The sequence below is a fragment of the Danio rerio genome, chromosome 16 (genome assembly GCF_049306965.1).
Source record: "Danio rerio strain Tuebingen ecotype United States chromosome 16, GRCz12tu, whole genome shotgun sequence".
Taxonomy (NCBI): domain Eukaryota; kingdom Metazoa; phylum Chordata; class Actinopteri; order Cypriniformes; family Danionidae; genus Danio; species Danio rerio.
The window spans coordinates 12,403,498-12,418,251 of NC_133191.1; the positions used below are offsets into that span (position 1 = coordinate 12,403,498).

The 14,754-nt window shown below is 36.1% G+C and overlaps 2 protein-coding genes across 15 annotated transcripts in view; both read right to left on the bottom strand.

The window, feature by feature from the left end:
* Positions 1-633: 633 nt before the first annotated feature.
* cdca3 (cell division cycle associated 3) lies at positions 634-7,264 on the bottom strand. 3 transcript variants are annotated; one of them, NM_001045049.1, is made up of 7 exons: positions 7,093-7,264; positions 6,738-6,895; positions 6,479-6,581; positions 5,554-6,146; positions 2,829-3,168; positions 1,003-1,082; positions 634-898 (listed from the first exon to the last, which is right to left on the bottom strand). In NM_001045049.1, exons 2-7 carry the CDS (start codon positions 6,879-6,881, stop codon positions 806-808), a joined length of 1,353 nt encoding a protein of 450 aa, NP_001038514.1. In that variant the 5' UTR covers positions 6,882-6,895; positions 7,093-7,264; the 3' UTR covers positions 634-805. The 3 variants fall into 3 exon arrangements, with proteins under 3 accessions (NP_001038514.1, XP_073781261.1, XP_073781262.1); XM_073925160.1 differs by having other exon boundaries at positions 6,738-6,892; positions 7,093-7,259; XM_073925161.1 differs by having other exon boundaries at positions 7,089-7,259.
* A 4,046-nt stretch (positions 7,265-11,310) lies between these two features.
* pex5 (peroxisomal biogenesis factor 5) overlaps positions 11,311-14,754 on the bottom strand; it is a 32,611-nt gene continuing 29,167 nt past the window's right edge. For all 12 annotated transcript variants that reach the window (XR_012391390.1, XR_012391389.1, XM_073924753.1 and 9 more), the window contains 1 exon segment: positions 11,311-12,193. Coding sequence is in view for 10 of the 12 variants with exons in the window: in XM_073924753.1 (XP_073780854.1) it covers positions 11,953-12,193 (241 nt within the window). In the remaining 2 variants the exon portion in view is untranslated.

Below are 14,754 nucleotides of genomic sequence, written 5' to 3' on the forward strand. Positions count from 1 at the left end.
TATCAAGCTGTAAAAGATTTCAAGCAATGTCAAGCAAAAATCTTTGGGTTTAAAATGACAACTGAGTGAATGACACTTAATGGTAGTTTTAATAAGCATGCATAAAATCTTAAGATCTATGGTATAAGTCAAGTCAGGATTATGAAGTTTTCACCACAGACATATGAAGACCCCCTTCAAATAAAGCATTACCTCTGAAGGGATTTACTTGTGGCAAGTAGCTGTGCAATAGCTGTTAATTAACATACTGCTAGTATGTCAACTTATTGCTACAACCGTATTTTATCACTTTAACATTAACATGTTGCCAAAATTACTCTACCATCATTTGACGTAATGGGCTAGTTGCTGGGCTTTGCTAGTGCTAGAAAGGCAAATGTCTAAATTGGATTTAGGTTAAATACTCTGCACACTGATAAAGGATAAGAGTTTGCCATTACTAAATAGTTCTGATTTTAAACAAATGTGGATATGGAAATTAAACAAAACAAGATTTTTGATTTAATGACAGAACCAACCTTTTCTCGGTACTTTGGGTACTTATTAAAAATTAATAAAAGTTATTCTAATAACAATTAAAGCCAGTGTCCTCATATGGGATTAAACAAAAACAACAACAAAAAGACGACAAAATTATAAATCCAAAGTTAATTTTATTTACATTAAAAGAGTGTTTATTTACAAACACACAAAAGGAACAAAAAGTAAAAAGCAGGAAAAAGAAGAATCATGTAGTTGCAGGTTTCAAATGGAAGTTTATACACATAGTGTTGTCTGAGGTTTGTGCTGGTGTGTGGATCTGCTCTCACTCGTTCTCCTTGTCGAGGGACATAATCAGAGCTCTTCTGTCCATCTGGCTGAACCTCTGTCTTTCTGGAGTCGACACTTTCAATTTCATCTGAAGAGAGACACCAACATTCATTTAGATGTTGGTCATTACAGAGCATGAAAGATGACAGTAAAATGATAACCGAGGTCTGTGTGTTTGCAGCTAGTAAGTACCTGCAAGTTGCGTTCTCTGGGTGAATTGGTCTCCCTCAGGATCTGCAGAGGAGATCTGCCCTCGCCAATCAGCACTTTTTCTGTAATATTAAACAAGAAACTCTAACATTTTCTTGAATATCACCACATAATACATGTTTGAAGATTATTTTGTTTTGTTAAAATGTTTATTTTTGACCCATCTCACATCTATCTTGCATTGTTCTAAATTAATCAGTTGTTTTACATGACTTGCCATCGCATTGACACTGGTGACTTTATCATCTATGATGGACCTAAATCAGCTAAGGTACTAAACAAAGTCAGCTAAATATTATTGTTTAACATGATCGATTGACCAATATCAAAGTTAATTTAAACATGGCAGCAATTTCAGTTTCACGAGAAGTAAAATAGGTTAAGCTTGAGTCAACACCTGCAGTAAATTTTTTTATTTTTAACTAATTCACTCTTTTTTTCCTTCTCTGAATCTAGTAGTATTGGAAGGATTTGTAGTAGAGTGCTGCGTTTACACCTGTGATTTAGTTATTTTGGTCTGATCCAAAGACAACATAACACATTGCAGCATTGATTCAGCAGTTTTTTTTTTCCACACCACAGTGAATATTTAAATTAATAGTAACAAAATAATAATAAAATATCAAGATTGTACACTATTCACTTCTGAAACTAACAGATTTTATGGTGTGAACACGCCCTTAATTAAATTTATGCCTGTATGGTTTTTATGTAGAGATACCAGTGGGCTTTTATTTTCTTAGATTATATCGGAATTAAAACGTAAGACCAATTAAAGGGATAGTTAAAACCCTATAATTAAAATTGACCCGCCATTTACTCATCCTCAGATGTTTTCAAACCTTTGAATTTCTTTATTGTCTTGACTACTTGACACTTGCGAATTAACTTTGTTCAAAACTAGATTGTGCGAAAAAGGCAGTGTTCTCATCAAACGAGTCAAAGCGATCAAAATAGTCACTTCCTGAATTACTTGTGCCAAATATCAACAATAAAAACTGAATTTACTGCTGTAGGAAAAGCTGCATCAATCTTTTCTTCATCTAAAAAATGACTTGCGCCTCAGAAGGCAGATCCTGACACGCAGTGAACGCGCGGTGGCGTTTGAAGGTGCCAGTTGCGGAGCACAGACGCTCTTGATTCTGGAGGTCATTAGTAATATAACAGCACTAATGATTAAACGGTAAGGTGTTTTAGAATGACCAAAATAACAGTTCAGATGTTTTAAAATGTGCTCATCCTGCTGGTTTGTCCATTCACACACATTTTCATCGACACATGATCTCTTATAACAAAATCACATGACCTTTTTTAATGCCCATACTGAAATGTGTGCGGTAAAAGTGTTTCCATCGTAGTTTATGCGCATCTTTTCTTATCGAATAAAAAGTTTATCCTATTCAGTTATGCGCATACTATCAAAATGTATGCGCATCATGGTGTTTCCATGGTGTTTTCAAGCAAAATGCACATACAAATAGGTGGATGGAAATATAGCTACTGACTTCCATATTGTTAGTTTTACCTACTTTAAAAGTCAAGGGTTTCAAACTTTTGAATGGTTACAAAGTGTCTTGTCATGTCAACAGAAGAAACACAAACAGCTTTGGAACCAGGGTGAGTAAATGACAATTACAGAAGCACAATCACCAGATTACAGCATGTCATTTTCTAAAGCAACAAGATAAATTTACAAAAATAACTAAGCCCTGACCAGTGGCAAAGGATACAGAAAAATAAGATCTATCTGAAAGAAGAAACATCTCTGTATATACAAATGCTGTTATGTAGTGTACAGACACACTCACCTCTCGGCTTCTGTTTGGTGCGCACAACCATGTTATTATTCTCATTAGTAGCAGTGTTTTTGATGTTGCGTGGTGAGGACACTGCTGTCTTCCCCCGGCTCTGAACCCCTCTCGCTCGGACACCAGAGGCCCCAAAGCCCACACCCAACCACTGGGGCTTGAAAATGGCCTGACTGGGGCTGCGGGTGTCAAACCTCAGACAGCGGATGCCAGGCTGCACTGACTCCACCTGAGTGCTGGACACTGGGCTGGGTTTGCTGGAGGCATCAGCTGGTTGAGGTGTTGGCGGTTTGTTTTCCTCTGGCTGCTCAGGAATCGGCTCTGGAAGTGCAGCAGATGCCTGACAGTGGAGAGACATACGTCACACTCAGTCTTAACCCAAAATATACTTCAGCCATCAGCAATGTTGATCATCAGGAGAGACTTTAGATGTTATTCTGTCTGCATTCAACGGTGTGAGGTCAAAACCAAATTAAAATGAGTCCAGACGGTGGTAGGACAAGAGTCAGAATTTGCATCTGCATCGGAGTAATATGGTGTAGTGACAGCTGTGCTTAAGAAGGTCAGTGAGAAACAAACCAGATCTAACAGTCATTTTTTAGTGATTTTTTTGCTTTTGAAATTTTCACTGGTTCCAACACAAATAACATTATCAGTTTAAAGCTATGAATGTAACTAATTGAAATAAAGCTAACGAATAGATAAAGTCTTTTACCAGAAAATGCATTAAACTGTTACCAACATTAAAAAGTCAGTAACTCGTTTTTAATGCTGACTTTTATCTACCCATCTCTCTCTCTCTCTCTCTCTCTCTATCTATAGATGAAGTCAGAATTTTTAGCCCCTCTGTTTATTTTTTCCACACAATTTCTGTTAATCGGAGAGATTTTTCTTCAACACATTTCTACACAATAGTTTTAATAACTAATTTCTAATAACTGATTGATTTTATCTTTGCCATGATGACAGTACATAATATTTGATTAGATATTTTTCAAGACACTTCTATACAGATTAAAGTGACATTTAAAGGCTTAACAAGGTAAATCAGGTTTAATAGGCATGTTAGGGTAATTAGGCAAGTTATTGTATAATGATGGTTTGTTCTGTAGACTATCAGAAAAATATAGCTTAAAGGGGCTAATAATTTTGTCCTTAAAATTATGTTCAAAAATTCAAAACTGCTTTGATACTAGCTGAAATAAAACAAAGACTTTCCACAGAAGAAAAAAAATATTATCAAACATACTGTAAAAATGTCCTTGCTCTGTTAAATATCATTTGTGAAATATATATAAAAAGGGGGCTTATATTTCTAACTTCAACTGTATATATCTACTGACCTCTCGACCTATCCACCTCTCTATCCATCTATCTGTCTCTATCTCCCTATCTTTACCCATCTACCTCTCTCTACCCATCCACCTCTCAATCTACCTCTATCCACCCACCTTTGTATGCATCTCTCTCTCTTCTTCTCTATACCCATCTATCTACCTCTCAACTTATCTATCTGTCTACCTCTCAACCCATCCACCTCTACATCTATTTCTACCTGTCAATTTATTTATCTATAGCTATCTCTACATCTATCCATCTACCTCTATCTATCTAGCTTTCCATCTAGCTCTCTATCCACCTACAACTATCCATCCATTCTCCTCTCTAACCCATCTATCTGTCCAGCTACCTCTTGACCTATATATCCATCCATCCACCTTTCCATCTATTTCTCCATCTACCCCTCGACCTCTATCCACCTACATCAATCTAGCTTTCCATCCACCTCTATATCCATCTACCTTTCTACCCATCTATATCTCTATCCATCTATCCTCCTGCTCCCTAACCCATCTATCCATCCGTCTCTCTATCTCCATCTATTGACCTCTTGACCTATCCATCCATCCGTTTAAATTTTTCTATCTCTATCTATCCACAACTATTTATTTATCCACCTCTAGCTATCGATCCACATCTCTACCCATCTACATTTATCCATCCACATCTCAACCTATCTATCTACCTTCTATCTATCCAGCTTTCCGTGTACCTCTATATATCCATCTACCTCTTCATCCATCTTCCTTTTGACCCATCTAGTCACCTCTATCTATCTTTCCATCTACCCCTCTATCCATTTACATTTATCTACCTCTATTTCTTTATCCACCTCTAGCTATTGATCCACATCGCTACCTATCTAGATCTATCCATCCATCAACCTCTCAACCCATCTGTACACCTACCTCTATATATCCAGATTTCTGTCTACCTCTATTTATCCATCTACCTCTATATCCGTTTACATTTATCTACCTCCATCTATCCACATCTCTATTTATGTATCCCTCTAGCTATTTATCAACCTCTAGCTATCTATCCACATCTCTATCTATCTACCTACATATCTACCTACCTCTCACCAGCTTTCCATCTACCTTTATCCACCTCTCTATTTATCTACCCCTCTAGCTATCCAATCACATCTCTACCCATCTATCTGCATCTATCCAAGCATCTATCCATTCAACTAAACACACACATTAGTCAACATCTGAAATGGATAAAACCTTTCATTGAAGTTGTTCTAAAACTGCTGTACAACACAGATTCTTGTTTTAGAACAATTTTGAAAAACTTTGATCCACTTCAAATGTTAAATACTGAGATTACAGATAAAAACCCCACAATCTTTAAATATCCACAAAAAAGAAAAACAAACCGGTTCTTCAGATGTCTGGGATGGAACTTCCTCTTCCTCTAAAGTCAAGACAGCCTCAACAACCGACGGGGTGGCCTCAGACTCTGCATTTTCAGTGGATTTTGGGATGGTGAAGACTGCATACGAATGATCTTCATTGGCTTGTCTGTCCGCAGGAGGAAGAGGAGTCAGAGGACGTTCTTCCAGGGAAGACGAGTAAACCCCTTCACGACATGCAAGCAGACTCAGGCTAAGCTCTTTCCTCAACGGTGAAGCCCCCAGAAGCAGAGCCTCCTCCGCCTCCTCTAGCGATGCCTCAGTGTCAACCTCCACCTCCATCTGTGGCTCTCCAATCAACACGAACGGACTGTGGCATATGGAGCCGTAGCCCTCAGATGGAGACGACAGCACAGGGGTGGAGATGGCGTCTGTGTGCGAGCTCTGGGCTTTCAGCAGAGGCTCTTTGGGGCCGAAGGTGTTTGGATGAGCTACACCAGGCATGCCAGAGGTTTTGGTGAAGGAGACTGAAGGAAGAGGAGACGCGGGAGAGTCGCCAGACTTGATGTCACTGAGGAAGAACGTGCTCAGTCTTCGAGCGAGAGACGTGACGCTCACTGTAAAACAGACAAGAGTTTCAGCTAAAAGAGTTCATTTTTTCAACCTTATTACTTTCTGAATGCATTTATTATTAAATACCCTCATTGTATCATGTTATCCTCATCAGGCTTTTTTTAGCTTAACTTAGTGCTCGAAAAGTTAAAAAAACAAACAAACTGTCAACTCCAAGTAACTTAAATGTCTTTAAAACAAATATTTCTCAACTAGTACCGACTTAACTTGTGAATATTAATTAGCTTTCAGCTTGAGCACACAACAAGCTTACTTTTTAAACGAAGAATGCTCAAAATGTTTCATTGTAATGCTCATAACAATGAAGAACATGTACCCTTCATTGGCGTTCGGGTGATGCCCGGGGTTGGTGAGCGAGGGTCAACAAACACAGGCCCAACTGACTCCACCACAGGGAGAGGAGAGTAAGTAACGCCCACCTACAGGAAAACACAATCAAGCCAATTCTTAGATCTACTGTGGTTTACACACACAAAACTGATATAAACAGCAACTACAACACATCCCGCAAGCAATTTATTGAGATTAAAATCAGCTATAAAAGAGGAACTATTAACATAGGAGTGTTTTGGTACCTGTATAGGTGTGCGGTCAATGGCACAGGACGGTGAACGTGGGTCTGCAAGTTTCGCCACACGCGCTGCTTTGGGTCGCTGACTCGGGTCTAACGTTACCTTTGGTGTTGATGCCACGGTCATTTTGCTTTCACTGGCACCCATGTTTCTGTTTGCTGCTGAAAAACGGCATGGCATATTAAAACATAACTTGCATAAGAAGTTAACCTGAACAACGTGTAGCTCGCTTGTCGTAAAATTTACAACCATGGCAAAACACTCTTATAAAATAACCCACGAAACGTATCTTTAAATGTAACGTTAGCGTTTTAAAACAATAACGTTGCAGTCCTTCAATAAACAAACTCAAACTCACCTTAATGCTCGATGTTTTCCCGCAGTCCACTGTATGCTTTTCTCTTCCACTCCAAATCAGACGGCGTTTCTTTCACGTTTTAATATAAACAAATAAAAATGAGAAATCAACAAAGAAACGCCTTGTGTCGTCTTCCAGTTCAAACTCTGCGCGTGTGACTGCACAATAAGGAGCATTTAAATGGGTCGTTCCGTGTTTGCGGCGATTTTTGAACAGACCAATAGGCGAACTCGGGAGTTTCCGCCTTAGCGTTTCTGATTGGCTAAGACAGTGGATGCACTTTCTTGGGCGTGTCTAAGCCATTTGAAATACAGGCGCGTGTTGACTGTTGACGTCACGCTTTAATATTCTTGATTATATTCAAACTGTCCACAATCGCATAAGGATATTCGTTAGTGAATCCCTCAAACAACAGATATCTATTTTATGAATGCACAGTTAGAACACTTCAAACTTTACTAACTATATACGTTTCTAAATTACATATTCAGGAACATAAATATTAGCAACATTTTAAAGTTTCAAAATATAACGTTTTGCATTTAATAGTTTTACAAAACGAGTAGATAAAGATTGATGAACTCTGCTGCCAAAGTCAAACACATAACAATGGAAATAATGTTTATATAACACATTTTTGTTCTTGTTTTTCAATGCAAAGGTCTTCAGATTGTTCAATCAAGATATTTACTTGTAAAATGGTACAAGGAAAAAAAGTCTTGTTTGTTGTAAAAATGTATCAAAATGAAGCAAGTTTAACATCAAACATAAAACATATTTCATTGGAGAAATTCAAGTAAATCTAATGAAAACAGTAATTTTCATACCCAACTGACCGATATTTGTTCTTGTTTTAAGCACAAATTTTTTATTATTTGTTCACTTTCTTAGAAAACAAAGCTTAAAGAATTATTTAGGAATGAAGATCTTAAATGATATGGGTGAGTCAATTATAAGCAACTTTTTTAAATTCTTTAATTTGTTCATTTTGCATTTCAAATTAATGCATCTTAATTTCAAGATGTTCAGGAATTTGTTTTTGCACCAAACACGACACTTAATGCTAAAAAGTCATGGATATAAAAGTTTCTACTTTAACACCTTTTAAAAAATCTTTTATTGTGAAAGCGCAAAGAAAAAAGAAAATAAATTGCAAAATAAAAATGAAATAAAAATAAGTGCTCAGCATAAATGAGTACACCCCATTTTGAAAATGACTCTCAGAAATGTTTCAGTGAATAATAGAGGTATAGTTGTTTTTATATTCACACATTTAGACTTTCCCACTAATAATATCATTTCATAAAAGTTATATTTGCAAACTCTACATAGCAAAATCATATTAGCAGCCAATGACTATCAAAGTACAACATTTTTCACAGTCAAATAAACAGTGTTAATGTTGTTTTCAAGTCACACTTGCATGCTTATTTTGATTGAATATTCAAAGCAACATGGTAAACAATATAGAGACTTCTAAATGAACAAATGTGCAAATATAAAACCAACTTTACCTCTATCAGTGAATATAGGTAATATGTTTTGGTGCATTTGAACAAAACAGATTTATTAAATCTATATATTGATTAAAATAATAGTCAGAGAACATCTTCACAAATAGACATGTTTATACACTTAAATTCAAGTGAAATATTGCAGAAAAATTATTAAATTTCAATAAAAAATGTATCTTTTATAAAATGTAAATTTCATATGCTTCCCCAACAACATATACATTTGGCTACGGATTTTGTGACTGTTATCGCAAGTTATTTCATTAGACTAGCTCCAGATTTGGCTTCAGTACTGACTGATCTAATGTAAATGCACAAACATAATATTGTAAAGCTTACTATAAATCAGTGGTTCTCAACTGGTTTGGCCATGGGACCCACATTTTTACATGGTCATCAAGCCGCGACCCAAATTTTTAGGAACTATAATACAATTTTAGGAATTACAATTAATTAGTATTTATTTGTTAACATACACAAGTAGTGACAGATAAATCATAAGAAAATCGCCAAGACTTACAAATAAATGATATTTTATTGCTGTCATTTAACAAAATGTATCAAATTATAGAAATATTACAAAGTAAAAACGCAAATACTGTAAACAGTGGTTAGGGTAAGGATAGGTTCAGCTACCATGAACTAAACTGAACTGTTAATAAAACATGTTTTCTGGTTTCTAAATGTCGTTTTAATCTAGAAGGTTTCGTGCTATCTTGTGAGAGCACCTCGCTACTAAGGACACAATAAGGCTTTAAGTCTTTTTTGTCGTCAATATATGTAAATCCATACCATACATTTTCATGGTCGTATAAAAGTCAAAAGTTAAAAATGAAAGTTTTGTTCTTGTTTTTTTACCACACACTCCGCGACTGAAAATGTTTCCGCAACCCACTTTTGGGTCGCGACCCAACAATTGAGAAACACTGCTATAGAACATATTCATTCAAAAGATACATTTGTGAGGGGTGTACTGATATATGCTGAGCACTGTTTATTCATTCATTCATTAATTTTTTAGTCGGCTTAGTCCCTTTATTAATCCGGGGTCGCCACAGCGGAATGAACCGCCAACTTATCCAGCAAGTTTTTACGCAGCAGATGCCCTTTCAGCCGCAACCCATTTCTGGGAAAATCACTGTATATGTATATATATATATATATATATATATATATATATATATATATATATATATATATATATATATGTATGTATATATATATATATATATATATATATATATATATATATATATATATATATATATATATATATATATATATATATATATATATATATATATATATATATATATATATATATATATATTAGGGATGGGAAGATTAACCGATATGTATCGATACGCGGTCATGCACGTGCACGATGCGAGTGCATCGGTAGAGCAGCAGAGGATGAATGAAATTTTGAAAGCAAATCGAGATGCATTGATTTTTGCGAGATGCATCGGTTTTTCCAAGATACAACTTATAATTTTAATATAGAATGTATTTTTTATTTATTAACAAGTGTTGTCAACCTGTTTTTGGCGCATAATTTAATCGACCTACATAAAGTATGCATTAGCAACGGACTTGCGGATGTGTACACTTACACTACAACTCAGTGTATCAGGTGTGCGGATGAAGCTAGTGGTGCGCCCTCAGAAAGCGCGAGAAGCAAAACAAACATTTTATTCCTCACTGAGTTTTAAATCTAAAGTATGGCAACATTATGGATTCTGCAAAAAGGATGGACGACTTGACAGGACAGATGCAATTTGCAAAATGTGCCGCGCATCTGTAAAATACACGGGCAGTACAACTAATCTGATATCTCACTTTAAGCGGCGCCACGGTGTTGTTGTAAAAGCATCTTCCAGTGTTCCTGCTTCCCCGGCTTCCTGCTCTGCTTCAACCAGCTCCAAAAGTGGTGAGAAAAGCATTGAAAGTTTTCTCCATGCGCAACAGTTCTGCTCACTCTACGCCAATAACGAATGCTATTGCATTGTTCATCTGCAAAGATATTCAGCCTAGTGTCACGGAGAACGAAGGTTTTAAACACCTCCTCCTGTTAATTTTTATTTATTTATATTTTTATTAGCCTGTTGTTTACAGTGACAGTGATGTTTCAAAGCAGCATAACACTGCTAGTTCACGACCTTAAGTTTTGAATATTCAGTGGCACAATATATCTTTGTAAAACTTGTTTTCATAATTGAAAGGTTAAATCACAATTCTTGTTGTGCAATGGTAAACCTTTATGTTGAAAGAGTGCAAATATATACATTTATAATATATATTGCACTTATACATTCTGTTTATCTTGAAAATCCTTAAATAATATGTGCTATAGGTTCTAAAATGGCCCTCTACTGTAAACTGACACCCTGGCTCTGAAAGAAAAGCCAGTTTGTAAAAAAAGTCTTGGTTTTGCTTTGTTAATTAATAATCAAACTCATTCAATGGCACAGCATCCTCTTTCACATCATCTCATAAACTTGATTTAATTAGTTAGTGCTGAATTATCGCATTGTATCGTGATATGGGTGTAAATCGTATCGTGTTGTATCGCAATGTCACAAATGTATTGCTAATATATCGGATCGTATTCTTTGTATTGAGATGCGTATCGGATCGGCATTATAGCTTAGATGCCCAACCCTAATATATATACCACCATTATTTTATCTCAGGTTACCAAGCATTTTTGTCAAAGCTTTATTGCTTGAATTACATATATCAGAGCAACTTGAATTGGCTATATGCAAAACATTAATAATTATGGTACACTACACAATATGGCAAGTAGAATTTACAATTAAGCAAATTAATTTACAGCAAATATGTGATAATAAAGAGTGCTTACAGACACGTCTATTAGTCTCACAACTCTTCCTCCACTCAGCCAACATAACTTGCGGATTACACGGGGCTCGTAGTGATATAGAACAATTATATCTCCACATCCTTCGTCTCTGTTTCAAACAGAAGCAAGTATCATTTGAGCTCACAGTGCGTGGATCATATTTTCCCTTTATGAGAAATATCGCTGTAAATCTGATCAATGGAAAGAACCGTAATCTTCAAGATTAATGCAAAAATTACAACTGTAAGCGTAAACTTGTGACAGAAATGCAGCAATATTGTGGTGTAGTTAAACTGTACCATAGGTTTTCCCTCAAGGGCAGTTTATCAGTTTATTCTTCAGTGCTGGAGCTAAATGGCTGTTTGTTCTCCGTCTACTGTAGCGCCTCTAAAAGTCAAGCCCCTCTTGTTGAAATGTACACCTCAGTCTTCTGGTTTCCTCTCCCAAACAGGCGTCTCCACACTCGCACCATATCGTCCTTCATTCCGCCTCTCCTTCTCTGTGGGAGAAGTGTGTCAGCAGTGTGTCCAAATCTCGCCTGTCGGCGGCGGAATAGAGTGAGCTTTCTCCCATCATGCTCAGTGCCATGCGTAGTGTGGACCAGATGTTGTCCGACATGATGGTGGCTGCAGCACCAGGCCCTCGTCCAGCACCGGCCTCTCCATCACCTGCGGCCTGTCGCTGCAGAGAAAGCGCCTCCAGGAAGTGCTCCACTGCCTCCCTGACAAACATGAGATCACATTTATTGAAGTGCTTTGTAGGTCCAAGTTTCTGCTGTGCTCATAATTAAGCGTAGAACTTCCAGCTTGGTGAACATTTATTCAAAAGAACAAACAAATCACTTCAGAAAATAAGGTTGTGCCACAAAGAATAAAAAAAAAAAAATAGTTAAAACCGTGACAGGTACGTTTTTTTATCCTACATTAAAATAACGTAACAATTGTTTTTTAAATGTGGCCTGAACATCACAAGCACATCTGTGGTCAAATCTCTTTTGAGTTCGCTGAATTGTGTTCATCTAGAACTGATGCCCAAAGTGGTGCAGGCCAAAATTTGCCCTTATGCCTGGTTTATACTCGACGCATCCTCTTGTTCGATTGAGTGCGCACGGCGAATGTGACATCATTGTGGAGTTTGCGGAGGTTCGCTTTGGGTGTGCGCGGCATGATTTTGGCTGGCGGTGCATGCAGCATTAATGAGACTCGAGCGAACAGTGCGCACGGCGCCGCAACTGATATGAGTTGAATATGAAACACTTTGAAGAGATTTTTTCTGAAACAGTACGACTGTACACACATCTCATGACCCGTGATCAGAGAGATTACCAGATGATCAATAATTCTTGGCTAGAAATTACAACAGCAGTGGAAAAGTAGAAAGTTTTTGTTAAAAGGTTTGGAAAAACCTGAAGGATAAGTTTATTAAAACCAAAAGAGTGGAGACCAGGTACACAATCACAGAATATGTTTTTGCACCAGTCATAGGTTTTACACTGATGTATTTTGTTTAATTTTGTATTTAAAACAATTTAATAGTTACAAAACTGAAATGAAGTCACAAAATTATTTTTGATAGCTAGAAAGGAATACAATATACTGATGCCCTGTTTCTCTGGGCTTTATTGTTGATAATGGTCAGGAATGTTGGACCAACGTTGCATTTTTAGCATAAGTATAGGACAGAAACTAGCCAGACAGTAATGTGTGAATTGTGGAGCGGGTTAAACCTAAAAAACCATCTGCATTTTTTAGTAAGTGTACTTTTTTGCTTTTATTTTAGCGATAATAAAACATATACAGTTGAAGTCAGAATTATAAGCCCCCCATAATTATTAGACCGCTTGTTTATTTTTTCCCCAATTTCTGTTTAATGGAGAGAAGATTTTTTCAGCACATTTCTAAATATAATAGTTTTAATAACTCATTTCGATTAACCATTTTTTTTTATCTTTGCCATGATGACAGTTAATAATATTTGACTACATATTTTTCAAGACACTTCTATACAGCTTAAAGTGACATTTAAAGGCTTAAATAGGTTAATTAGGATAACTAGGCAGGTTAGGATAATTAGGCAAGTTTTTGTATAACAAAAGTTTGTTCTATAGATTATCGAGAAAAAATATAGCTTAAGAGGCTAATAATTTTGTCCCTAAAATGGTGTTTAAAGAATTATAAACTGCTTTTATTCCAGCTGAAATAAAACAAATAAAACTTTCTCCAGAAGAAAAAATATTATCAGACATACTGTGAAAATTTCCTTGCTCTGATAAACATAATTTGGGAAATATTTAAAAAAGAAGAACATTTTTTGAAGGGGGCTAACAATTCTGACTTCAGCTGTATTTGTAGAGCAACACATGTTATGTTGTCATTAAAATTTTAATAAATTGTATTAGGTATAACTGTCTGAGAAATGAACAAAGGGAAGTGATGACCAATAATTGTTTGCCATAAATTGCAAGAGCAGTGAGAAAGGATGAAGTTTTTTGTTAAAAAGTTTGGGAAAACCTGAAGGATAAGTTTGTTTTTGCCAAAAGAGGCCATGGCAAAAGTAGAGACACCAGGTACACAATTACAGAATATGTTTTTCCAGCAGTCATAGCTTTTACATTGATGTATGTTTGTGGAGCGGGCTTAACCAAAAAAAATAAAAATAAATAAATAAATAAAAAATAAATAATTTTTAGTAAGTGTATTTTTTTTGCTATTATTCTTGCCATAATAAAAATATATTTGTAGAGCAACTCATGTTTTCTTGTGATTAATATTATAAAAAACTTAGTAGTAAAACTGTCCGAGATATGAACAAAAGCAAGTGATGCATCAAAGTTTGATTAAAAAATCTTGAATGGTTATAAAAATGCTTATAATCATTCACATAATGAATAAAAAAACAATAAAAAATAATTAGTTTAAAATTATTGAACAACAGTATGATATGACGTACTTCCAGAAACTTCCTACTCTCTGTTTATCCGTCTAATTCTACGGTGGGTTTCTTTTGACCGCCCCCTGTCGTTTTAAAGAATATCACAACGGCGAACGCGGCAAGTATAAAAGCCTCGTCCGTGTCGCGAGGTGCGCGCGCAGTCAGCGGAGGTGCATGATGCGGCACCAGGCGAAAGTTTGATTTGGCCCGTCAGAGGGAAAATGATTGGGAAGGGTTGGGCAATGCTTTTAACAGAGATTCCAATTTAACCTTCTTGTTTGTTTTAATGTTGAACCATTGTTTTATAAATGAAATTTAATAGTACAGTAATATTCAATGTACTCTCATAAT